The sequence below is a fragment of the Crotalus tigris genome, unplaced genomic scaffold, assembly GCF_016545835.1.
Source record: "Crotalus tigris isolate CLP2741 ecotype Arizona unplaced genomic scaffold, ASM1654583v1 scf7180000017568.13789103, whole genome shotgun sequence".
In the NCBI taxonomy this organism is placed as follows: Eukaryota; Metazoa; Chordata; class Lepidosauria; order Squamata; family Viperidae; genus Crotalus; species Crotalus tigris.
Genome location: NW_024096479.1, coordinates 966,066 through 990,772, shown reverse-complemented (window position 1 = coordinate 990,772; position 24,707 = coordinate 966,066). Strand labels below are relative to the sequence as shown.

Genomic DNA, 24,707 nt, shown 5'->3' with positions numbered 1-24,707 from the left:
GAAGCATTATGTACTGGGTCTCTGACATCTGTGTCTAGGACAGCAGTTCTCAACATTTGTGTGACGGTGACCCCCGTCACATGGACGCGCCGCGCATGCGGCGTGGTGCCCCCATGCACCGCCCCGCGCATGCGTGGCGGTGCCACCCCCATGCACCACCTGGGGTATGCGCGGTGTGCATGCACGGCGCCCCCCATGCACGGTGCCCCCATGCGTGGCGCACATGCGCGGCGGCGCCCTCTGAGGGGGGGAAATGGCGGATCGCGTTGTTTGGCGACCCCCGTAAAATGGTCGTTCGACCCCAAATGGGGTCGCAACCCATAGGTTGAGAACCGCTGGTCTAGGACATGGTCAGTAATGCACAAGAGGACAGTATTCTTAAGATTTCCTCAAAGGCAGTGACTGGTTGGGACCCAGACTGACACCGCCATTTTTAAATCTTTTCTTCTGGGCCAGTTCAATGCATCAAACTTACTAGTCAATTTCAGCCTAGATTAAACGTCTATAATTTATTAGAATGAATTGATACAAAAAAGATATTAATTTAAGACTCAAATTCAAATGCAAGAACAATTCCAAATCTATAAACAATAAATCTCAAATTAAATTATAGCTCCAAGCATATCCACTATTCAAACAAAAATATAACTTGCTCCTGTTCCCAACTGGCTGATACAAGGGAGTTTCATTGAAAATCCTATTACTGTTATTGAGTTGGATTCAGATTTGTGCAAGTAAAGCCACTTGTGCAACATCTTCCTGCTCTTGATTGCACTTGCATCTCTTCTCCCGCCAGCCATTTTCCCAGAATTCTCCCCCAAAATGGTGTTTCGGTGTAGTGTGTGTTTGTATGAACTACAGCAGGAAATTTGGAATGGAAAATTATCAACAATTAACTAGAAGTACCCAGCAGAACTAGAGAATAGCAACACAATTACCATATTATAACATGAAATAACTAACTTCTGCAGGTACTCCTCAACTTAAACCATTTGTTTACTGACCATTCAAAGTTACAATGGCACTGAAAAATGTGACTGATGACAGTTTTTCACACGAACAGCGAGAAGCAGCCCTGTGGTCAGGTGATCAAAATTTGGATGCTTGGCAACTGGCATGTATTTATGACAGCTGCAGTGTCCCAAGGTCATGTGTTCATCTTTTGTGACCTTCTAACATATAAAGTCAATGGGGAAACCAGATTCACTTAACAAGTATGTTATTCATTTAACTACTGTACAGCAGTGATTACTTAACAACTGTGGCAAGAAAGTCATAAGATGGGGCAAAATTCACTTAACAACTTTGTTGCTCAGCAACAGAAATTTTGGATTCATTTGTGGTCGTAAGTTGAGGACTACTTCACTAGGGTTCTGTCTAAACATTCGAAGTAGAAAGAGAAAAAGGACAAAATAGTTGCGACCAGCAATAAAACCCAAATCAGGAAGTTGGCTGAGATTCAGAAAGATTGTTTCCTGATGTTCTGAAACACAATTAATAGTTAAAGGATTCATAGGAGAGCTCAAATTCCTAAACAGCACAAAACTAACTAGCAAGGAATTAATTTGCTTCTTAGTCTTCAGCATATTGGATTCCTTCCATATAAACAACAGTAGTTGGTGGAGGAGGATCACAGACTGTAAATTGAGAGCTGCTGATTGATCCTAGCCCCCCACAGACTAAAGTTGTTAACATTTCAAGTCATTGGAAACAGCCTTCCTTTTCAAGCTCCCCCTTACCTGTAGAGATCTCTTATGGAGAGAAATCCCTGTAGACTCCCTATTACAATATATTCTCCAGTCACACAAAGATCTGACACTTCTTCCTTCAGGCTCTCAGAGCCCAAATACTTCCCATTCACAGAGTAGAGATGCAATGCATTCTTATCCTGGGCAGAAAACAAACAAACAAACAAACAAAAAACAATAAAAGAGAGGAGAAAGCCTTGAGCAACAACATTTTCCCATAGAAATTTTATAATTCTGTAGCAGTATTGTTTGTAGCAGCATTGCAAAAAGAACATAGTGTGGCATGTAATGTTCAGGGTTGTGAATTCACATAATATTTACATACACAGGTGTGGGATCCTGATTAGGAACCCATCTAGGTTATTAAACCTGATCTGCATGATTTCAAGTTTCAAGTTAGGGGTTGCTAATAATTTCAGATCCCATGGAAATTAAAGTCTTATATGAGAATACAAAATCTTACAAAATGTAGTGACTTTGTGAAATTCTCCCCGTTTTCTAAATTGGAGAGTATGAATGTGTTTTTAGTCTGCAGAGGAGATGCAAATAAAAGGTTGCCAATGTTTGCAGAAAAGTGAATGTTGCAGAATATAATATCAGTTGCAGAACTGATCACATTCAAGAAAGAGACTCTACAACTTGGCAACTGGGCTCCACCTGTAAATTCTCAAGCAGCATCTTGTCATTTGGGAAAACAGAATGCCACAATTTATCCAATACTGCTAAGGATGCATAACTAGAAGCAAAATGACAACCACGGAACTCAAAATGGTCTTTTCCCAATTAAATTATAAATACATGATGGCATTTGGTCTTGAACTTTATCCTATAACCAATTTTGCAAAGGATCATTGCTAGAAAGGTAATTAAAACTAAGCATTAATAATGATTAATGTTATTGTCTAGGCTAGTAGGCCAGAGGACTCTTTTTGTTTCATATCAAATAAAACAGCGGTTCTCAACCTATGGGTCGCGACCCCATTTGGGGTTGATTGACCATTTTACGGGGGTTGCGAAACAACGCGATCCGCCATTTCCCCCCCAGGGGGCGCCGCCGCGCATGCGCACCACGCTGCACATGTGCGCTGCGCATGGGGGCGCCGCACATGCGCACCGCGTCCGTGTGACGGGGGTCGCCGTCACACGAAGATTGAGAACCGCTGAAATAAAACCAAATTGAAACATTTAAGAGGCAACATTTAGTCAGCCAAAATTAGGTAATTCTGTTACCTAATATTGAGTTTAAACTAACAAGGATACTAAACCCTTGCTTGGGAAAATGAGCTGTAGAAATTTCCCTCCAGCAGCTATACAATCCTGGAAACAGCTTTGGCTTCCTCAATGAATCTCGGACCAATGTTACTTTGGTCATTTCTGTGTGTTGCAAAGCTTTTCCTCCCAAACAAATTGCACAGCCTTACACTACAGAGGCAGAAGACACAATCAAGAATGAATTCCAATACTTTGTCCATACTAATTCACGTACAGGCAAAAGTTGCTGCATTTTGATTAAGTCAAGTCTATGTAACTGAATTCACACATCCCATATGATCTCTTTGCCCATTTTTCTGGACAACAAAATATGAATCCATGGTTTATACAGACATAAACATACACCTATGGGCCCCAGATTACAAGTATATATTTGTATGTATCTAGACATACATGTATATGTACCATTCCATGGTCGGAGGAAGGGACTAGCCTGGAGAATGCTGAATGACAATAAGAAGCCCCCATTGCTACTCCAATCACATAGTTAATTTATCCCCACCTCTAGAAACAAAATCAATGCAGCCCCTGTGTACTTGGCTGTCTTAATACCTTGAGCGTTGTCTTTCCTTCTATGCTGGTATGAACGATTAAGTGTCCTTCCCAAGATACAGCCAGATTAGGAACAGTGATCAAGAGAGAACTCTCACAGGGTGGCCTCAGAGTCCTCATATATTGGCCCTTCCGAATGGTATGCACAATCACAGTTCCATCCTATTAAAACCAAACAGAGATCTTTCAAAACTGAAAGAATGTGAGAACCAATTCATAGTACAGCAATACTAGCCTCTGTGCTTTTATTACAACAGTCAGCATGCCCAAAATGACACACAGAAGAGATCCACCCAGATGAAGTGTTTTCAATGGATTATCAATCTGTCAACCTGTTTTCCAAAGCACCAGAATACAGGACAAGAAGCAATGGATGGAAACTAATCAAGGAGAGAAGCAACCTAGAACTAAGGAGAAATTTCCTGACAGTTAGAACAATTAACTAGTGGAACTGCTTGCCTCCAGAAACTGTGTGTGCTCCATCACTGGAGGGTTTTCAAGAAGAGATTGGACAGCCATTTGAATGGAATGGTATAAGGTCTCCTGCCTTGGGCAGAGGGTTGGACTAGAAGACCTCCAAGGTCCCTTCCAACTATTAACCCTATCAATAGTGGTCATATCCTATCTAAGAAATGTTTTAGGAGGCAAATAAGACTTTTAATAGCAAATATTTATAATGGCACTCTATATCAATGATTTTTAAATAATGCTTCTCAGCCTCCAAAATTCATTATGCATCCACAATGTAGTTTTAAAAACATTCTATACATTTTGTTGTACGCATTCCATTGTTTCTGCAGAAGACATGAAGGAAGAATGTTTTGGAAATACATTTAAAAACAGAAGAAACTTTCTTAAGACCAAACTCCAAAACATTTGCCAGCAAACTATCATGCGTTTATTTTGCCTGGAAGCAGATGTTCAAAAAAAGGGAAATACTTTCAAAGAAGCAGGCATAGCTTTGCAGGCATCATTTACCGCAAGAGAACAACTTAGAAATGTAAATGGCCTGGAAAGAATGAATTGCATATTCAAGATTCACTTGAGACTGATGAGGTACTTTAAGCAGGAGAAGTAGTTTTCCTTATTTAGAATGAAGACTGAGGAAACAACAAGCAAGCATACCCTGGCACCTGAGACTGCCATGTCCAGTTCTGTACTGATGCCAACTGAAGACACTTCATTGGTATGTCCATAGAGAATCTGCAAAGGTTTAGGAGCCAGACCTATTGGCACTCCTCCCTGCAATTAAATATTGAAAAGAAGCACAGTTATATTAAAAGACAAGATGTTTTCAAAGCAGCAAATCTGCCCAAAGCCTGTCATCATTTCGTTCTAAACTTTCTAATGCTTCCTAATACAGCTCATAATTGCCAATAAAATGGCAGCTAGCAGGTGCTGAGCTGCCATTTTATTGGTCACTATGAAGAAAAACCTCTGGATCTTCTGAAAATGCTGCCAAAATAAATAAACAAAACAGGTAAAATAGGAGGAAAACATATCAATTCAATTTATCCTTAAGAGTCACAAGCCAAACTTTAGCTCAAAAAAGCAGAAGAGAGAACCTAATCTCAGGATGTATAAAAGAATAAAAAAAGAATTCTTTCTTCATTAGTGCCTCAGAACTAACCTATATAGCAATAGTTCTATTTTGCCACATTTACACTAAAGAACGCATTAAACAGTGAACAAAGGATTGGTACTTTTAAATACACAATACTATTTTTCAAGGAGTTTACAGTCGATCAGTACAAGAACAACTTTTTTATAAATTTATTTTTATTGATTTATTTAAAAGACTTGTATGGCTACTCATCACAATTCTGAGTAGCACAAAATCATAATGAAACCAAACAAAATGAACAGCCCAAAACAAATCCTGTCCAACCCATTAGCAATACAAACAGCATTGGACTCCAGTCTTACCTCACCTCACCCCAGTGCTTTTGACATGTTCATGTAAGTTTTCATGCACTAATATTTCTTCTATCAGATGTGCCACAATGTAACTTTCATAGCTATCTAAGCCCTATACCAGGGGTAGGCAACCTTGGCTCTTTTATGACTCGTGGACGTCAACTCCCAGAATTCCTGAGCCAGCATGGCTGGCTCAGGAATTCTGGGAGTTGAAGTCCACGAGTCATAAAAGAGCCAAGGTTGCCTACCCCTACCCTATACAAATTCCTAACTGTATGAGATTCAACTAACCCTTTTGTACTTTATAACATTTGAATGAATGTACAATACCTCACTTTCTGATTTTTCTGCCCCATTTGTAAGTTAATGCAATCAGAGAACACGGCATCCCACAGCACAAATGGCTTGCAGAATTCCACAAAAGCCAACTCACCTGTTGAACTATTTGCCATACCATACAAGTGGTGTCCCTTGAGCCTGAAATTAAATGGATCCCACAGAAATCCATCGCTAAGCATGTCACAATGTCTACAAACACAAACAAACAGAGGAAGACTCAATTCGTAGGAACTGAAATAACCAGATAAAAAAGTGACAGTTTAAACATAGATGTGCTGGCTTTGCCCAAAATGAAACAACTATTCTAAATTGCAAAATGAATGTATATAAATTAGAAAACATTGTATGTATTGTCTGGGACACCTAATTATATTAATAAAGGTTCCTAAGGAGAATATTTCTGCTCCTGGGAAAAAGAGGCATTATACATAAAAGGTTATCTAAAAATATTTTTTTCCTCCATCAGATATTGTCATTCAAGAGCCAGCTCTCATAGGATACCGACATGGAGCCAGTAAAGGCTCACCAGAGCCCTTCATGCACAGTTACTTACCTTCTTTAAAGCTAAATTCTATTCATTTCTATGGGGTTTAGAAAGGAGACATTTTAAATGGATCAAATCCAACATGATTAATGCTATTTCCAGAGGTACTAATCTGTGGTAGCAAAAAACAAAGGAGGAGCCTTGTTTGCTCCAAGCTATGGAAGATAAAAAATAGAAACTCTAGTGTGAGAGGAAGAATATCAGATTAAATGGTGGTGTTTTTAGCCTATCTATAGAGTTCCCAAGAGTTCTAATGGGTCCTCGTGGACAGAAAGTGGAATGGAAGAGGCTTCTGAGCCAATGCAATCTAATATTTAAATTGGACTTTAGACTAGGCCTAGAGTAACATTACTTTAAAACTTCACTTGGTCCTTGAAAGTCAAAAGTAGACTTTGGTCCAATCACTATTCTCAACCTATTGAGGACAAAACAAGCTACAATTATCATCTTGAAAACCTGGAAAGTAACCTCTCACCATCTTACTAAAGATAATGCTAATCAGCACAGCAGTAATAAAAATATTGTTGCCTACAATACGTTTATGATTTCCTGAGATGCAATAAGCAGTAACATCTACCAAACATCATTGGATTTTCTTTATTTATCACAATGGAAGAATACAGTGCATTTGTATCTATTCTCTGTACCCAGAATTAAGAAAGAAGGTGCCACTCCTGTTTGTAATTTAAGCTTTATTTTTGATCTATTAAATGGAGCATTCTGGAGAATGGCAACAGGTGCCTATAGAAGTATCCTCACTTGGCAACCCTTGGAGGTAGACTAGGTCAGGAAACCAAGATTCATAAGTATGACTAGTACTACTGTGTTTTCCCGAAAATAAGACCTGGTCTTATATTTTTTTGCCTCCAAAAGAGGCACTAGGTCTTATTCTCAGGGATGTCTTATCTTAGGACTGCTGCAGCGAGGCCTCCCATGCACCGACACCTGTTGCGCTGCTGCTTGATTTCTTCAGCGGCCGTTTGCCGCCACTTGCGGCCGGACACATGGCACATTGCATCAGTGCCACCGCTCGTGGCAGGAGGCCACATGGTGCTTCACACCAGTGCTTCCACTCATGGGAGGACGTTGTGCATCCTCCCGCAAGTAGCTGCACTGGTGTGAAACACCATGCAGCGCCCTCCCGTGAGTGGCGGCAACGGTCTGAAGCACCGCATGGCATCCTGCTGCGAGTGGCGGCAGGGCTGTGAAGCACCAGGCGGCCTCCTGCTGTGAGCAGCGACAATGGCCCAAAGTGCTGTGCAGATTCCTGCCATGAGTGGCGGCACTAGCATAATGAGCCACACAGCACAACAAGTGTCAGGGCGTGAGAGGCATGGTTGCAGCAGTCCTACTAGTAAGGTAAGCGGTGTGGGGTACATGGGGCAGCTCCACTCCCCCCACCCTAGCTTGATTTTTCGGCATGTGCCTTGCCCCATCTATTTTGTGGCAGCTATTTTGTGAGAGCATCTCAACATTCTATAGAGACCCATTGTCTAATTCACTCTAAAATAAAATAATAAAATAAATAAAATAAAATAAATAAAATAATAAAATAAAATAATAAAATAAAATAAAAAAAATCCCTTACCCATATGCCGAATAAGCTGGGCCATCATTTTCCCCTTGGTGAGAGATGTTACACGAATGCTATTGTCCCAATGCCCTCCACTGAAAAGCAACTTTGCATCATGGGACATCACAAACAACTTTGAGGTAATTTCCAATCCTGGTGCAAAAGGACCACTGATGTTTCGTTGTGTTCTGGAAACAAATACTTAAATTAGATCTACATTGTCCATTTATTAAAATGTATTGTTGCCCAAAATCATGAAGCAAGTTTCAGTACAAATAAAAGTGCAATATAGTAAGTGTAAAGATATAAACGTTTACCAAAGTGAGAATAAAACACAAGTTTCAACTTCCAAATTCTATTTTCTTCCAGTTAGGAGAAGGCAAGATGGAGTATCCTGCTTAATCACATAATGACTGATTGTGGTATACTATTATAACCAAACTCCCAAATCTTATCAGTAACTGTGCAGGTTTCTGACATCTGAACTGCGGATTTAAGATTTTATCATCCATTCTTTTGATCTTGCGTTACAGAAATCTCCAGGCTCATATCTGAGCTTTCTTTAATTAGGATATATCTATCCTTGGGAAAATGTCTAGAGGACAGTATAAAGCTGATTAAATAGCAAAGAGGACATGAATTCAACGAGCCAGTTTACTAAGCCAAAATTAACCATGAGCCCATGGACTCCTTCATCAACATTCTCATCCTTCAGCAAAGTCTGCTGATTTCTTCAGATAATTTCCCACAGTATCCAGTTCTGAGCAGAAGCTTTCATCACCTAACCAAAAGCTTACTTTGCAGTTCAAAACAGACAATACATGCTGAATGTATGTGTGCGTACATACAAATTTCTGCATGTATGCCTATTTGTAGGTTGATTCAGATAGACATATTTGTACCTTCCTCTGGATAAACAGATTAAAGACACAATGAAGAACTATGAAAATGTTCTTTCTCTTTACTGCATATCCCCAATGAAGGATCACATCAATACATTTTATAAAGTGGTCTTTACTTTGTTAAATTCAACATTATAGAAGCACAACCAATAGAACACAGTCAAACTAGAGTCTTGGACTTCAAGAGAGCTAATTTCAATAAACTTAGAGAGGGCTTGGGAAGGATTCCATGGATGAGAATCCTCAAGGGGAAAACAACTCAAGAAGCTTGGGAAATTTTGAAAAATGAGATAATAAAAGCACAGTCTAGCACAATACCAACAAAGAGGAAAAATAACAGCTCTCAAAAGAAACCAGCATGGCTGCATAAAGAACTCTCTGACAAATTGAAAGATAAAAAGGACAAGTATAGAAAGTGGAAAGAGGGGAACATAACTAAGTCAGAATATCAGCAAATAGCCCGAGCCTGCAAAGATGAAGTGAAGAAAGCCAAGGCTCAAAATGAACTAAGGCTTGCGACCAAAGTCAAAAATAACAAAAAAAGCTTCTTTCAACATGTAAAAAACAAGAAAAAAGTGAAGGAAATGATTGGTCCATTAGTGGGTGGAAGTGGCAAGAAGGTGACAAGCAACAGGGAGAAAGCAGAACTATTTAACTCATTTTTTGCATCTGTCTTTACACAAAGGGAAAAAACAGACCAACCTATCAAAAATAGTGCCATAAAAAACAAAACAGAAACACAAGTTAAGATAGGCAAGAAAATGGTTAGGAGCACCTGTCCAGCCTAGATGAGTTCAAATCGCCAGGACCAGATGGATTACACCCCAGAGTTCTCAAGGAACTGGCAGATGTGATATCGGAGCCACTGAACTATATTTTTCAAAGATCCTGGAACACAGGGGAACTACCAGAGGACTGGAAAAGAGCTGATGTAGTTCCCATCCTCAAAAAAGGAAAAAAAATGGATCCAGGAAATTACAGACCTATCAGCCTGACCTCAATACCTGGGAAGATCCTGGAAAAGATAATCAAACAACGAATCAACGAACACCTAGAGGCAAACAAAGTCATTACTAAAAGCCAACATGGGTTTGTCAAAAATAGATCATGCCAGACAAATCTTATTGCATTCTTTGACCAAGTGACAAAATTAGTGGATCAGAGGAATGCTGTGGACATAATTTACTTGGACTTCAGTAAGGCATTTGATAAAGTAGATCACAACTACTACTTGACAAGATAGAAAAATGTGGGGTAGACAGAACCACCACCAGATGGATCCGTAGCTGGCTGACCGGCCGTACTCAGCGAGTGGTCCTCAATGGAACTGCATCTATATGGAGGGAAGTGTGTAGTGGGGTGCCCCAGGGCTCTGTTCTGGGCCCAGTACTCTTCAACATCTTCATCAACGATTTGGATGAAGGGATAGATGGGGAACTCATCAAATTTGCAGATGACACCAAGCTGGCAGGAATAGCCAACACTCCAGAAGACAGGCTTCAGATACAGAAGGATCTGGACAGACTTGAACACTGGGCACTAACTAACAAAATGAAATTCAATGGTGAAAAAAGCAAGGTTCTACATTTAGGCAAGAAAAACCAAATGCACAAGTACAGCATAGGTGGCACCATGCTCAATAGTAGTAACTGTGAGAGGGACCTCGGAGTCCTAGTAGACAATCACTTAAATATGAGCCAGCAGTGTGCGGCAGCTGCCAAAAAGGCCAACACAGTGCTAGGCTGCATTAACAGAGGGATAGAATCAAGATCACGTGAAGTATTAATACCACTCTTCAATGCCTTGGTAAGGCCACACTTGGAATACTGCATCCAGTTTTGGTCACCACGATGTAAAAAAGATGTTGAGACTCTAGAAAGAGTACAGAGAAGAGCAACAAAGATGATTAGGGGACTGGAGGCTAAAACATATAAGGAACGGTTGCGAGAATTGGGTATGTCTAGTTTAACGAAGAGAAGGACAAGGGGGGACATGATAGCAGTATTCCAATATCTCAGGGGCTGCCATAAAGAAGAGGGAATTAAGCTATTTTCCAAAGCACCTGAAGGCAGGACAAGAAGCAACGGGTGGAAACTAATCAAGGAGAGAAGCAACCTAGAACTAAGGAGAAACTTCCTGACAGTGAGAACAATTAATCAGTGGAACAGCTTGCCTCCAGAAGCAGTAAATGCTCCAACACTGGAAGTTTTTAAGAAGAGACTGGACAGCCATTTGTCCGAAATGGTGTAGGGTTTCCTGCCCGAGCAGGGGGTTGGACTAGATGACCTCCAAGGTCCCTTCCAACTTTACTACTATTATTATTATTATTATTATTATAAATTATTATAAATTATTATAAATTATAAATTATTAAATGCATGCCAAAATATGTCCCAGAAAATTATGTTTTTTACTCACTTGGGATTTGTCACTGTTTGATCCTTAAGGAAAGTGAAATAATTGGAAATATTTCGGTCATAAGATAGCCATCCATGAGTCCCAATAATAAAGTTGAGATTTACTGTTACCTTCAGAAAAGAGTGTTTAAATTTAAAAAAATTGAGATATAAATTTCACTCACATCAATTATAAATACAATTTGTCTTTCCTCCCTGCCTTTACATCTGGCTGTTCTTTTATGAATCTTTGAATTATAGTTCCGAAAGTGAAGATCTATTGATTTTTATGTGTTTATTGCATTAAGATACTGCATCTATTCAGAAAACACTAAAACACAACAATAATCACACCAACCATGATCACAGATACCTTAACACACATTATAACATAATAAACTTTCCACCTTTGAACAGAAATAAGTTAAAGATTAATAACAAATTAACAACAGGCAACAAGTTAACAATTAATAAGCAGTAATTTTGATAACTTCACATCAGACCTTCTTCCAGCATTTTTGCAAATGTCACTCACCAAAAGTTCTGGACTTCCCTGTGACATGAAAGATCGGTACTGGTTCCTGGGAACAATGGCCTTAACAATAGGGATTCCATCACTGATTCCCTAAGGGGAAAACAGATGCTGGTTGGTAATGGTAAGTAGGACAAATCAATCTGATGTGGCATATGCATGTAGATGATGTTCAAATCTACAGCCAATAGGGATGCTAATATTAAATGGAGTATCTAGAATAAGTGTTTCTAATTCTGAAGTGTGATAGCAGAAGGAACTCCTGGATCTCAATCATTTGCTCAAGTTTTGCTGGAACAGGCAGAAATGGAATTATGCTGAAGACTGAAGGTTCACTGTGTCTGCCTCTTAAATAAGAAGGAAAATGTGCAACTATTTATATAATGACTGCTTTTACATTGCTACCTTTTTCTTCTCTCAATTGCCATATTTATCAATATCCTACAATATTTGTATAATCCAAATGTGTGTGAAATAAATCATATAAAGAAATAAAGAATGAACAGGAGGGTAAAAAAATCAGAGCACCTCTAAAGACAATGAGGAACAGAAGATGGGACACTTTTCTAATTACATTAGGTGTTTTCATGATATTCTTTGTTACCTTAGAACTGTTTTTTAGAAAAAAGGCAATGCAATTATTATCTTCTGAAACCTACTCATCTAAATCAGTATGAATGTGGCTGTACTGCAAAATGGTACAGTATCCTCTTCTCAAACTATTATGTAATTCATCTTTGACTGTTGTACAGCACAACTGATCATCTCAGTTTATTAGTAACAAAGACAAACTGTTAGAATGTTCAGAAACATTGCTTAGAAATAACCTATCAATAAGAACAGCAGTAGTAATTCCCAAAGTACCAACAGTTTTGGCTTCAATGAAAGTAGACCAGCTTTGAAGCGAATGGGCATTTTCTAGAGAATAAGTTGTAATGAGGTCCACGTAAGATTGTAGAGAGGTTGATTTTAAGCATACCCAGAAATGTGATCCTGGACATTTTATGATCTGCAGGGAAAATGTAATCCTCCTATCCAATCATTGCTAAGTAGCTGTAAAAATGTCCTGGGATCCTCATGCAATTATGGCTTGTGCTATGACTGACAAAAAAACCCTCCATCACCACAAAAAACATATTTAAAAATATTAAGAATATTTTCTTGTGGCTTAACACTTTGTCTGCCACAGTGTTGAAGTGGAAGCCCTCATCCACATAATATAGCTACAGCAGAATTTTAAAAGAAAGAAAAGAGAGCCATTCACAGCATCAAGCTCTGTTACCATGGCACAGTGGTTAGAATGCAATATTGTAGGCTAATTCTGCACACTGCCAACAGTTCGATTCTCACCGGCTCAAGGTTGACTCAATGTTCCATCCTTCCAAGGTTGGTAAAATGAGGACCCAGATTGTTGGGGGCAATATGCTGACTCTGTAAACTGCTTAGAGAGGGCTGTAAAGCACTGTGAAGCAGTATATAAATCTATTGGTATTACTATCCTCTGAGTGCCTTTGACTTCCCTGTTTTCTTTAGTCAGATTTAAACAATGTTAAAGAGTGCTGTAGGTTTTTTGCATTTCCAGAAACTAAAAAAACTGTACAGATCTGTTTCTACTATCATTGTAGAAAATGTGTAATGCACTGTCTTCCGTCTCTATAGCCATCAAGCTTTTTGGACCTAGAATCCACTTTTAGTTCACCCAATCATGTGGGAAATTATTATTTTTATTTTCAAACACCCTAGAGGTTGTTTTTTTATAAATAATGTGGAACATTATCAGTTGGAACCTGATAACAAATATCTTTACCTCAATGAAGAAGGATTTTAGTTCAGGGAGATGCTGGAACAGATTGAGGGTGGAGTTTTCATTTTTGGTCTGCTTCTGCAGCACTTCCTCCACAGATAATCTTGCTGGGTGAGGCTCCTAGAATAAGTCCACAATGTACTTACACAATGATTCTTCAACAGATTATTGAAATAAGAGGAACAAAGAGAATGTGACTGTAAGGTATGACAGGGAGGTGTGGTGAGGCCTGAGGGGAAACTTCTGAAGCATGAGAACCATCACAACATGGTCAAAGGCAGGCTACTCATGTGGAGATGGTACCTGGGACTCTTAGTACTTCCAAAGGATTTACCTTCAATAGCTGGCAAGGTGTTTGTCCAAAGTTGTTAATCATCCCTTCTAAGGCTTTTCTTTCTTTCTCATCAGTTAAGGCATCCAGGTCTACAGCTCCTGCAATGATAGTCAAATGGCAAACAAAATAAAAAAAATAATAATCCATATGCTTTTCTGTACATCGTTTCACAAGTATGTATTACTTAATATTTCATCACCTGAAGTTGTTATGGAGCGGAGTATACTTGCTTCCTCCCTTGCAGTTATTGTAATGTTTCTCCATGTAAATGTACAGTATCCCCTCTTTCTATCTGGTGTCCTTCAGATCTACTCAAGATTATAAACTCCAAAATGCATCAGGATAAGGAAAACCAAATTCTGGTAGCGAAAGAACAGATTTCATGAGGGCCTAAATGCTAATTATGGCCAAGGTCTGTGACGAATCTGCCCTATCCATTTGGATGCAACATGAAGAACTAGAATAAACCTAGTTTAGTATGATGAAAATAACTGACCCTTGGACCCGTGTGATCTCATTTGCTCCAGCATGATTTATAAAGCTTTTTTTTTCATTTTTAAAAATTATTCAGCCCTAAGAAATTCTGGTTATTCTTCAACTTTGATTAGTGGATAGAAACTTCATACCAGTTTAGGTGACATGCTAAACTGTGACTAAATAAAAACAGAAGCTTTCAATTCCCCCATATTCATAATGGAGTAGAAGAATAGTATTTAAGGTTTGAGGTGTATTTGGAGATTGATGTTACACACAGACCACCTCCCAAAGAAGGTATTCAAATTCTGCTGTGAAAAATTATTTTATCACAAGAGACACAGACTTTTAAAAGTTGATGAATTTTAATCTTAGAATTTCTGTGGCAATCACATGGAGTGTAATAGCACCCTTTTCTGACTAAAAGATGTCATTAACAAAAATAAATTTTCATGAGCTGGATTTAATGTTATCAGATGCCTGAAAACTTCATGTAGTCTAGCCCAGGGGTCCCCAACCCCTGGTCCGTGGACCAGTAGCAGGCCGTGGCATGCCAGCAACCAGTCCGCACAAACAAGCAAAGCCCCCTCCATGGGATGCAGGTAGCATACAAAGCCACGCCCCCTCCGGTCCATGGAAAAACCTCTCTTCATGGAACCGGTCCCTGGTGCCCAAAAGGTCGGGGACCTCTGGTCTAGCCACTCTACGAATCTGACAATGCTCATGTCTGTTAATATAATTTGCTAGTCAGAAAAGGTGCTACTAGACTCTTCCTGACTTTTTTGTCACCCTAGACTCAACACTCTCCTCCTGAGTGGAACATTCTGAAGAAGGATTAAGGAGAACATTTCAAATAGAAACTTTTATCACGTCCATGTTAACACTTAAAGTCAACTCATGAAATCTTAAATGATCCATATATATGATGTAAGTAAAACGAAGCACTTGATTCACGGTACTGGTGAAATGGTGATGTCATGGACATGCCCATAAAACTATACAAAAATTGTTTGCCAGGATATATTTTCAACTCTGGGATTTTGTAGTTGCCTTCCATCCAAATCCAGGTAGTCCTCGACTTTCAACAGTTTGCCTAGTGACTATTCGAAGTTACAACAGGATTGAAAAAAGTGACTTATAACCATTTTTCATACTTGTAACCATTGTAGCATCACCATGGTCACGTGGTTTACATTCGGATGCTTGACAACTGACTCACATTTATGACAGCTGAAGTGTCCCGGGGTCATGTGATCACCTTCTGCGACTTTCTGACAAGCAAAGTCAAGGTTACTGATTTAACAATAGCAGTGATTCATTTAATAAATGTGGCAAGAAAAGTCGTAAAATGGGGCAAAACTCACTTAACAAATATCTCACTTAGCAAAAGAAATTTTGGGCTCAATTGTGGTTGTAAGTTGAGGACTACCTGTATTAACAAGGTCTGATACTGCTTAGCTTTTTCTGGAGCAGCCAAAAGTCAGCTAGCTATTGCCACCTGTCACAAACATGATGTAGTACATATATATTATCACCAAATAGTTCATCACTGACACATTGTTAATCATTCTCCCTAATTAACCATGTACAGGTGCTAATGCAAATTAATAGATAAACCATTTAATACTATGCAGCACTAATCAAATGATACAGCTGTAAGATAGCAAATATTTGGTCTAATGCAGGGGTGTCAAACTGCTGGCCCGTGTGCCGGATGCATCATAGAAAAACCGCGCCCACCCTATTGCCGGCAATGGCAAAAAAGTTACGATATGTCACGACACGTCACATGACGTTGCAAGTTTGACACCCCTGGTATAGTGTAACAGTTTATCCATGACATAATCAAAGCCTATTGTGTTCTCTCCTGCTCTTCCTTGGTTTAGTTTTTAAAGCTACTGTTAACCTTTCCATCACACATGATCCAATTATGTACCAAGAAAAGATGGGGCTTCATACCTTCATAGGTACAGTAGTAGAAGACATTCAGAGCTTCCACTGCAGCTGGCCCCCTTTGTTTATAACCAAAAATCAGATCTATCCATTCATGGAGATGAGCAGAGACATACTCTGATTCCTAAGACAGAAAGAAAAAATTAAGTTCAGTAACTAAGTTCTTCAAAGAAACTTCTAGCCCATTTTATTTTTGAAAAAAAAGCCTTTTTTCAAATACACTTTGCTCTCCATATTTACATTCACTGAAAAAGATCATCCTAGTTTTATGATAATGTTTGCGCACATAGGAACTGTGAAATACAAGAAAATAAATCCAAGTTTCTGTAACCATTCAGAAGAAAAAAAATAAGTACCACACAGGTGCAATTTAATTCAGCTGTGGTAAAACCTCCAAGGACAGCACAACAACTTACATCGCAAAAGAATTATAAAAATATTTTTTTTCAAAACACTTGGCCAGATTACCAGATAATATCTACAAAATTTTAGTACTTAAGTATTTAATTACTATCTATGGACCCAGATGGGTAGCTGTGCTTTGAAGAGCAGCATTGTGCTTAAGCCATCCAAATTTCAAATGTCATCTCTCAATATGGATTCTCTATCCAATTCTCAGCCCAATCAGATCTAAAGCCCTTCAAACAAAGAGTTATTAATGTGGCTGCTGAAGATGATATTGCAGCACTTAAATGTGTCAAGTGGCTGAAGTGGCTGGCTCAACTCAAATCAGCCTCCCAGTTAGAAAAATATCTATCAAATATCTTACATGCCTCAACATCTCCAAAGAGTTTTTTTAGAGCTTGATTTGAACATGGTAAGACATGGGAGGTTTCATGAGGTCACAACTGAAGAAAGATTTTGCATTTGTGGGGCACCAGCCACTGAAGACAATGAAAACATTCTTGTCAACTGCAAATTTTACTCTCCAGAAACGGCCTCTTATTTAGCCCCTTATTTAAAAACTAAAAAAAATTGGGGTACCCAAGAGAAACACTCTTATTGCAGGGAACAAACCTTCAAATCATTAATACAATTGCCCTCCTCATTTCAAAGGCCACTTCAAAGAGGAGAGAATACCTTGATTAGATTGAAATTAACTATAGGGGTGACGATATAGTATGAATTTACATTTTCTTTTTATGTACATTTTTGCATCAGTTTTATATATTTGACACAGTCAATTGATACTATTAAGTTCTCTTCTTCTTCTTCTATTTTATCTTATACTATTTTATCTTACCTATTTATCTTCAATTTATCATGTCTACTATATTTTATTCTGTTTTATCTCACTTCACTGTATCTTACCTCATTTTATTGTATTTTACTGTGGTTGATATTTATGGTTGATATGGTTGATTGATTAATCAACATAGTATATTGTATTGTATCAATAACAATGAAGAGAGAAAGGCCACTGAAAATCATTTTATATGATTATGAATACTATTCATTAGTGAATACCTTACTTAAAAAAAATAAATTTATTTATTTGTATCCACCTTTATTATTTTTGCAAATTACTCAAGGCAGCAAATGTATTCAACACACCTGCATTTCATTTCTGTCAAGTTACACACATACACTAATGGTCCTTTGTGCTAAACACACATTTTAAAATCTTACATTATCTCTCCAGAGGGACTATAACTCACCAATGCTTTCCTATGTTTGAAAATGAAGTCTTCTGGAGAATGTGCCCATTTTGGTAGGATAACATCATTTACCTCTTCTTTTGAAATCTGGAGCCGACCAAAATTGAAATCTGCAGAGTGGCAATAAAACAAAAGGATTTCAGGTGCAATTAAAATGACAAAATGTTTATTAGAAGTTACAGTTTTCTAAGCCAGATACCACTAAAGGAGAAGAAGACAGAAGAAAAATACTTAATCAGGAAAATCAATGTCTCACATTTTATTTTAAATAGAAATGGCTTCTCCAAATTATGTAACAGAATAACAGCAATTGTAATAATATGGCAAAAGTGTAGTTTAGGATTTTTTGTATGATAAATCAGATTTTCTATTCATTCTGTAATCACAGGATCAGAATATTAGCCAGTGTGTGCAGGAGAAGAGGAGGCAGAGCTGGGGGGAAGGGGAGCAGAATAAAACATATCATTAGTTTGGAGTCTTTGCATTAACACAAGAGATCTAAGTCCAGCCCCCCACTCTTGAATTTTGTTGACTCTTATCTAATGCCAAGTTAGTGCTGTTAGTTAACTAGATTCTTGTATATAGACTTCAGTCATTTATGCTGTGATCCACATGAATGGTTCTGATTCTTTGCGCCTGAGAGAGTGTTATTTAAACAATAAATGAGAACCCATTGTTCTGTGCAGTTTATTATTGGCTTAACTTCTTACGATTTTGATTCTCTAAGAACTCTGGGAAGTAGAAAAATTCTGGAATTAGTTCATTCACATCATTTGGATTCTCCATGAGAGCTTGCCAAGTAGCAGGAATGGAATGGAACTGTCGATCTGCGCAGTCAAATCTGCAGAGAGAAAATACAAAGGAAAACTTCCCAAATTACACATCAGTATTTCCACTGAAATTCCATTTAAATAATGAAATTGCATTTAACTTTAGCTCAGTGCTCTTCCTATAAAATCAAATATAGGTACAATTTTTTTTTAAAAGAAGTAGTTTACCTATTTATTTCAATCCAGCATAACAATGCATATCTGGAGCTACATATCATTTGCATGCAGTCTTGCATCGCTTTTGAATTAGAACACAAAACTTGTTCATTCAAGAACTCTACTTAGCTATTAGCACATAAATGAAGCTCTGGATAGCAGCAAATTACATGGAGGAAGACCATGTGTGGCCATTACAAAACTTGGCGGGAAATTTGGACATCACCAAGATGCTAAGATTACCTGGCAAAGTATCAGAAAGCCACTATCGGCTCATAACTTAAACATTTTATCATTACACTTTTTAATATTTTAAACCGCCCAGAGTTAGTTAGTAAGATAGGTATATAAAATAAACTTTATAAATAAACAAACAAATAATATTTTTTGTTTCATGGGAAAGAAGGCTTTTTTCTTTGCTTCCTTTACTCAAAGGACTTATTGTATTTGCAGCTCCTCTGAATTATATGCAAGGGTGCTTTTCTTCTGAGAAATAAACGTTCTACTCTAAGTATGTGAAGAAATTTACTTGTTTACTTTCAAGGAAAATAATACATTTTGCAATTCTACCATTATGTAAACAACAGAAATTTATACATTGCTTAATATCATACCTCCCACTCTGAAGCTGGATATGCAAAGTGGTAAAAGGTTCAGCCCTAATGAGGTAATGTATGACTCCAGCTGCATTGGAATAGTGAGTCCCATAGTGAAACTTGTCAATAATTCCAAGGGGGTCTTCAAAGTTATCGTATCTTTAAAAGAAAAAAAAGAAAAATAACACATTTTCATAACTGTGAATCTATTGGTATTTATTATTTTATTTATAATTATAATAATAATAAAGTTGAAAGGGACCTTGGAGGTCTTCTAGTCCAACCCCCTGCTCAGGCAGGAAACCCTATACCATTTCAGACAAATGGTTGTCGAGTCTCTTCTTAAAAGCCTCCAGTGTTGGAGCATTCAGTGGACAATTAATCAGTGGAACAATCTGCCTCCAGAAGTTTACTCTGAGAAGTTATCGGTAGATTTACTATTTGAGAATGAAGAACACTCAGAGTTTTTTTTTTAAAAAATCTGGCAGCTGATCTATCAATTTTGTCTTTTTTTAGCTGGACTGGGCTTGAAAAACACTAAAGTAAATCTATATTGCCTTTTCAATTTATGACTATATAATGAATAAACACCCATATGGGTGAGTGGATTGAAAAGCAAGGAAAATGATAAGTGATGGAAAAATAGAATTTTTAGCACTGAAAATATTCGTACAATTTTACATTTTCTATACTAATAAAGAGCACAAAGATTCTGCCTATCATCCAAAGAATTTCTTTCAATTCATTTTTTTTTTAAAAAAAAAAACACATTCTTATACACCTACTTCACAATGCTTCCTCCACTGGGCTTTTCTAGGGCAACATGCAGCTCCAAATTCTCAATGATAAATTACCATTATTTTAGCAATATAGCTATCAACTTCCTTTTTTCAACACAATTTTATTACTGTTTACCCTCCATGTCCAATCTGAAAAGGCTGTGACAATTTTTAAAATTCTTATCCTAAATATACCTATCAATGAATACTTGCACAGCTGTCTTCAGTTCTTCACTACCCTCTGAACAATACATTCCACTTACTAGTTGGAAGAGAGGAACAAGCATAAACATTAAGAAGCAGATGCATAATAAGGACAGTTAAATACATCAATTAAGTGATTATTTCAAAAGAAATACCTTTCCTTTACAGCCCTCACATTCTTTTCATTTACTGCACCAATAGGTTTAGACAAATCCCGAAACACTGCAGGATTATTCAAATCCAATTCTTCTGAAGTATAATCCTGCAGGATCCATGGAAACTTGAACAAAAAGGAAAACAAATCTCGCATTTGTTTTTTGATAAAATATAATATTGCGTCTAGTTAGAAACAATGGACATAAACAATACTTACAACAGGATATTGTGCAAGATCATTGTAGGTTCGTCCTGCCATAGTATTTAACTGAATGAGGTAATCAAAATTGGATATTTCTCTGTTCACCCATTTCTAAATAAAGAAAAGCCGATGTTGAACTTAATGTTGTGTAAAAAGAGCTAGCGATGCATTTTAGCATAATTCAAGCAAACAAAATGGCAAAATTAAAGTAGCATTCATGTTTATTCAAATGTTTATGCCACCATACTCTTTCAGCCCATATAAAACTAGAACCATAAACCATTAAAAATTATTTTTAAAAAATCATATTATTGTTACTTTCCTATGCAATCAAACAAACTTGACCTGCAGGAGAATGCTCCATTTAGGATGAGGTTGTATAAAATAAAGCTACTATTAGTTTTGTCATCACCAGGAAGAAAATAGATTTCATCCTATATACATCACAATTTAAAGTTTATTGTATTCTTCAAGTGACAAACTATTTTTAACAGAGAATAGACTCAGAAATAGAAGAAGTTACCATTTAAATAATACATTTATCTGTATTTTTAAAAATTAACTCAGACACCAGCCATTATACCAAGCAAAAAGAGACATGAATTATTTTTAATGTCCCCCACCATTCAGGTTAGTATCCTACCTGAGTTAATCCAGAAGCTTTGAATAATTCTTGGGGAGATCTGGTCCCACTAATATTTTGAGAACACAGAGACAGAATTCGGCTATATACTCTGTTTCTTGTCTACAACAATGAAGGCACATAGATTAATTTATTGAATAACATCATCAGAACGTCCCCATTTTCACATTTGGGCTTGCTATTTTGGCAACCCAATTATGGGGCTAATCCATGCAATTCAATTTATCATTTCATTATGCATCTCAATAAATGCTATTACATTATTTAAAAGTGTTTTGCCTCAACATTGGTCATCTCCAGCAAGAATGGGCCACTATGCTAAGCGCTGAAGAAGGAAGATATTAAAATCAATGTTGGTTTTCTTTCTTATACCTGCTTAAAACATGGTATTTAAACTAGATACTTTGGCTTTCATTATTAAACATGTCAGCTGATCATGAAAAAAAAAAGTTAAATATGCACCTAAAATCCTAATATGAAACAAGACATTTCAATTACTTTACCATCCAAGCTGAGTTCATTTTTAGCACAATCAGGAATATTGTTGAATGGAACCCATTCATCTGTTCACAGGAGATCACTGGGCAAAGTCACCCAGTAATGAAAAATATATTTTAGGGATTATTCCCAAGATATTCTGCACAAGAAACATGTAAAATTACATACCTCCTTTTTAAAATTAAGGAAGTAATTAGTCTGGTCAATAAAGAAGATCTCCAAAGCCGACCTCCTCAAATTATAACGGCGCAAGTGAATCTCTCGAATTTGAGAAAGAGGCCATTTAAAATCAAAACCTATACCTGGATATAGAAGAAGAATTTCAGTTTATTCTTAACTGAAGGTATATGATAATTATGAAAGTCAAAAAGGTCTGGTAACATGGTTGGAAAAGTAAAAACTGTCAATTGGAATGAGCCCAAATAGAAACTTTAATAAAAATCATGGCAGGACTGAACAATCAGTGGCATCGGGATCATATCATTTCAAACTACCCTTTTGTAGTTCCCTGTCACCGAATATCAATAGTAACATTTATCAATAATTAAGATATGAAACAAATAAAAACTGTAGTATAAGTTCTAAAATAGTTGCAATCCATTAAACAAAAAAGAACAAATAAAAAATAAATGTGCCCCAATAACCTCCCCCCTGCCCGCATTGTGAGAGGCTGGAAAAGGGGTGGGGAGCCCTTTCAACTTGCCTTCTTATAAATGGATGTTTACCATGGCAGCCATTTTGAGAAAGTACTCATGTCACATCCCCCAAATCATCAGCCACAAAAAATTACAGATCCCCAGAACTTAGGGAAAAGTTTGGCAATCAGCAATATTTTTCTCTACTGTAATGCAAATGGAGCATTCTAGATTATCAAACATTTGAAATCTTTCTTCCAGAAATTCGTTCCAGTATGAAAGAGTGTTAACTATACAAACAGAGTGGTGCAACGGAAGTCCAAAGGTCTCACCTTCTTCTTTTTCAATGCTGCCGTCATAGAAGTAAATGTGATATGTCGTGACCTCCAGTCTGCCAGGTATTATATTCATTATTGTAATAAGTTCGCAGTCTTCTGAGAGCACAAGTTTTTCTTTTTGACCCTGCTCTTCCTTTTCACCCCTGCAGCAGAAATATCAAATGATAGGCTTGATTAGCTGGATAATACAAAAATTACAAAACAAGGTATCAGCATTTCTCACAAAATAATCAGTATTTGAACTTCCTAAACAAATGGTCCATCACTAAGTACTAATTAATAAAAAGACTAATTAGTATCAAATAGGATTAGCGTTGTTTTTGCTCTATACCTTAAACAAGTGACAACGGAGGGAAAACACCCCTTAAGAAGAGAAAAACATGAATAAAGGAAAGTTTGATCCTATAACAAATTTCTCATTTCTAAGTTATGAACAGTGAGAACCTATTTATTACACTGCCAGCACAAGAGATGCTATACATAATTCCTAAACTATATTTTACTTAGATCTTTATATAATTAGAAGAAAACAATAAGGAAAGGTTGATGGAATTGGGTATGTCTAGTTTAACGAAGAGAAGGACGAGAGGGGACATGATAGCAGTGTTCTAATATCTCAGGGGCTACCACAAAGAAGAGGGAGTCAAGCTATTTTCCAAAGCACCTGAAGACAGGACAAGAAGCAACGGGTGGAAACTAATCAAGGAGAGAAGCAACCTAGAACTAAGGAGAAACTTTCTGACAGTTAGAACAATTAACCAGTGGAACAACCTGCCTCCAGAAGCGGTGAATGCTCCAACACTGGAAGTTTTTAAGAAGAAACTGGACAGCCATTTGTCCAAAATGGTATAGGGTTACCTGCCTGAGCGGGGGTTGGACTTGATGACCTCCAAGGTCCCTTCCAACTTTATTATTATTATTTGCGCATGTAGTTTTTGAAACAAAATATTTGCATATAACAATAAACTAGAAGGGTAGGCAAGTTGTTAGTAAGTAAGTAAATAGATAAATGTTTTGTTTGAACTTAGTTAGCAGAAGAGATGTGGTATTAGTCCATATTTAATATCTATGGTCAAAGTAAAAAAATTCCAAAGAATATTATATTTAATTTTTAAAAAACTATATTTTCAAAAATCATGAAATGAAACATTAAAAGTATTTGTTTCCTGTGACAATTTTGTAATCTGTTTTCTATTATTAGTAGTTTTTAAAATTTTGAAAGATTTTTTTTCCTTTGGGATGAAACAATTTTGACCTTTCAGAATGCAGCTAACTTTGAACATTCTAACATATTAGGTGGACTGCTTCATTCCAAGCTTAAAAAGAAAAATCTTCCCATTTCATGCATATTCATGTCTGAATTTGAATAGATTTTGTACAATGTGGAGATAGATTTAAAAAAAACCCCTGATGAGCAGGCCCACAATATATTTCAGCCATATTCTTTGGAACCTGGTTCTGAATTCACATACTCTTCTACATACATATTTGTACTGGATGTTGGATCTTCATCTGGCAGTTCAAGTATATCATCTTCCATATCACTGACTTTTACTTGCTTCACTGCCTCCAGAAGCAAAGCTTCCCTTGATGGTGGCATCTGTAACACTCCTTGAAAGATGAAGTGAAGATATCCAATTAAGCAAATAAATTTCTATTAGAGCATATATCT

General features: G+C 37.3%; 1 protein-coding gene across 3 annotated transcripts in view; it reads right to left on the bottom strand.

Annotated features, from left to right (window-relative positions):
- The window catches only part of NBEAL1 (neurobeachin like 1), a 95,203-nt gene that overhangs the window by 3,210 nt on the left and 67,286 nt on the right, over positions 1-24,707 (bottom strand). For all 3 annotated transcript variants that reach the window (XM_039354704.1, XM_039354721.1, XM_039354712.1), the window contains 19 exons: positions 24,520-24,646; positions 23,030-23,178; positions 22,231-22,364; positions 21,565-21,666; positions 20,937-21,032; positions 20,719-20,843; positions 19,599-19,739; positions 18,709-18,839; positions 17,999-18,108; positions 16,347-16,464; positions 13,914-14,011; positions 13,583-13,699; positions 11,779-11,868; positions 11,266-11,375; positions 7,961-8,133; positions 5,923-6,017; positions 4,698-4,814; positions 3,573-3,734; positions 1,740-1,888 (listed from right to left, as the gene is read on the bottom strand). In XM_039354704.1, the coding sequence (XP_039210638.1) occupies positions 1,740-1,888; positions 3,573-3,734; positions 4,698-4,814; positions 5,923-6,017; positions 7,961-8,133; positions 11,266-11,375; positions 11,779-11,868; positions 13,583-13,699; positions 13,914-14,011; positions 16,347-16,464; positions 17,999-18,108; positions 18,709-18,839; positions 19,599-19,739; positions 20,719-20,843; positions 20,937-21,032; positions 21,565-21,666; positions 22,231-22,364; positions 23,030-23,178; positions 24,520-24,646 (2,344 nt within the window). The remainder of the gene's footprint in view (positions 1-1,739; positions 1,889-3,572; positions 3,735-4,697; positions 4,815-5,922; positions 6,018-7,960; positions 8,134-11,265; positions 11,376-11,778; positions 11,869-13,582; positions 13,700-13,913; positions 14,012-16,346; positions 16,465-17,998; positions 18,109-18,708; positions 18,840-19,598; positions 19,740-20,718; positions 20,844-20,936; positions 21,033-21,564; positions 21,667-22,230; positions 22,365-23,029; positions 23,179-24,519; positions 24,647-24,707) is intronic.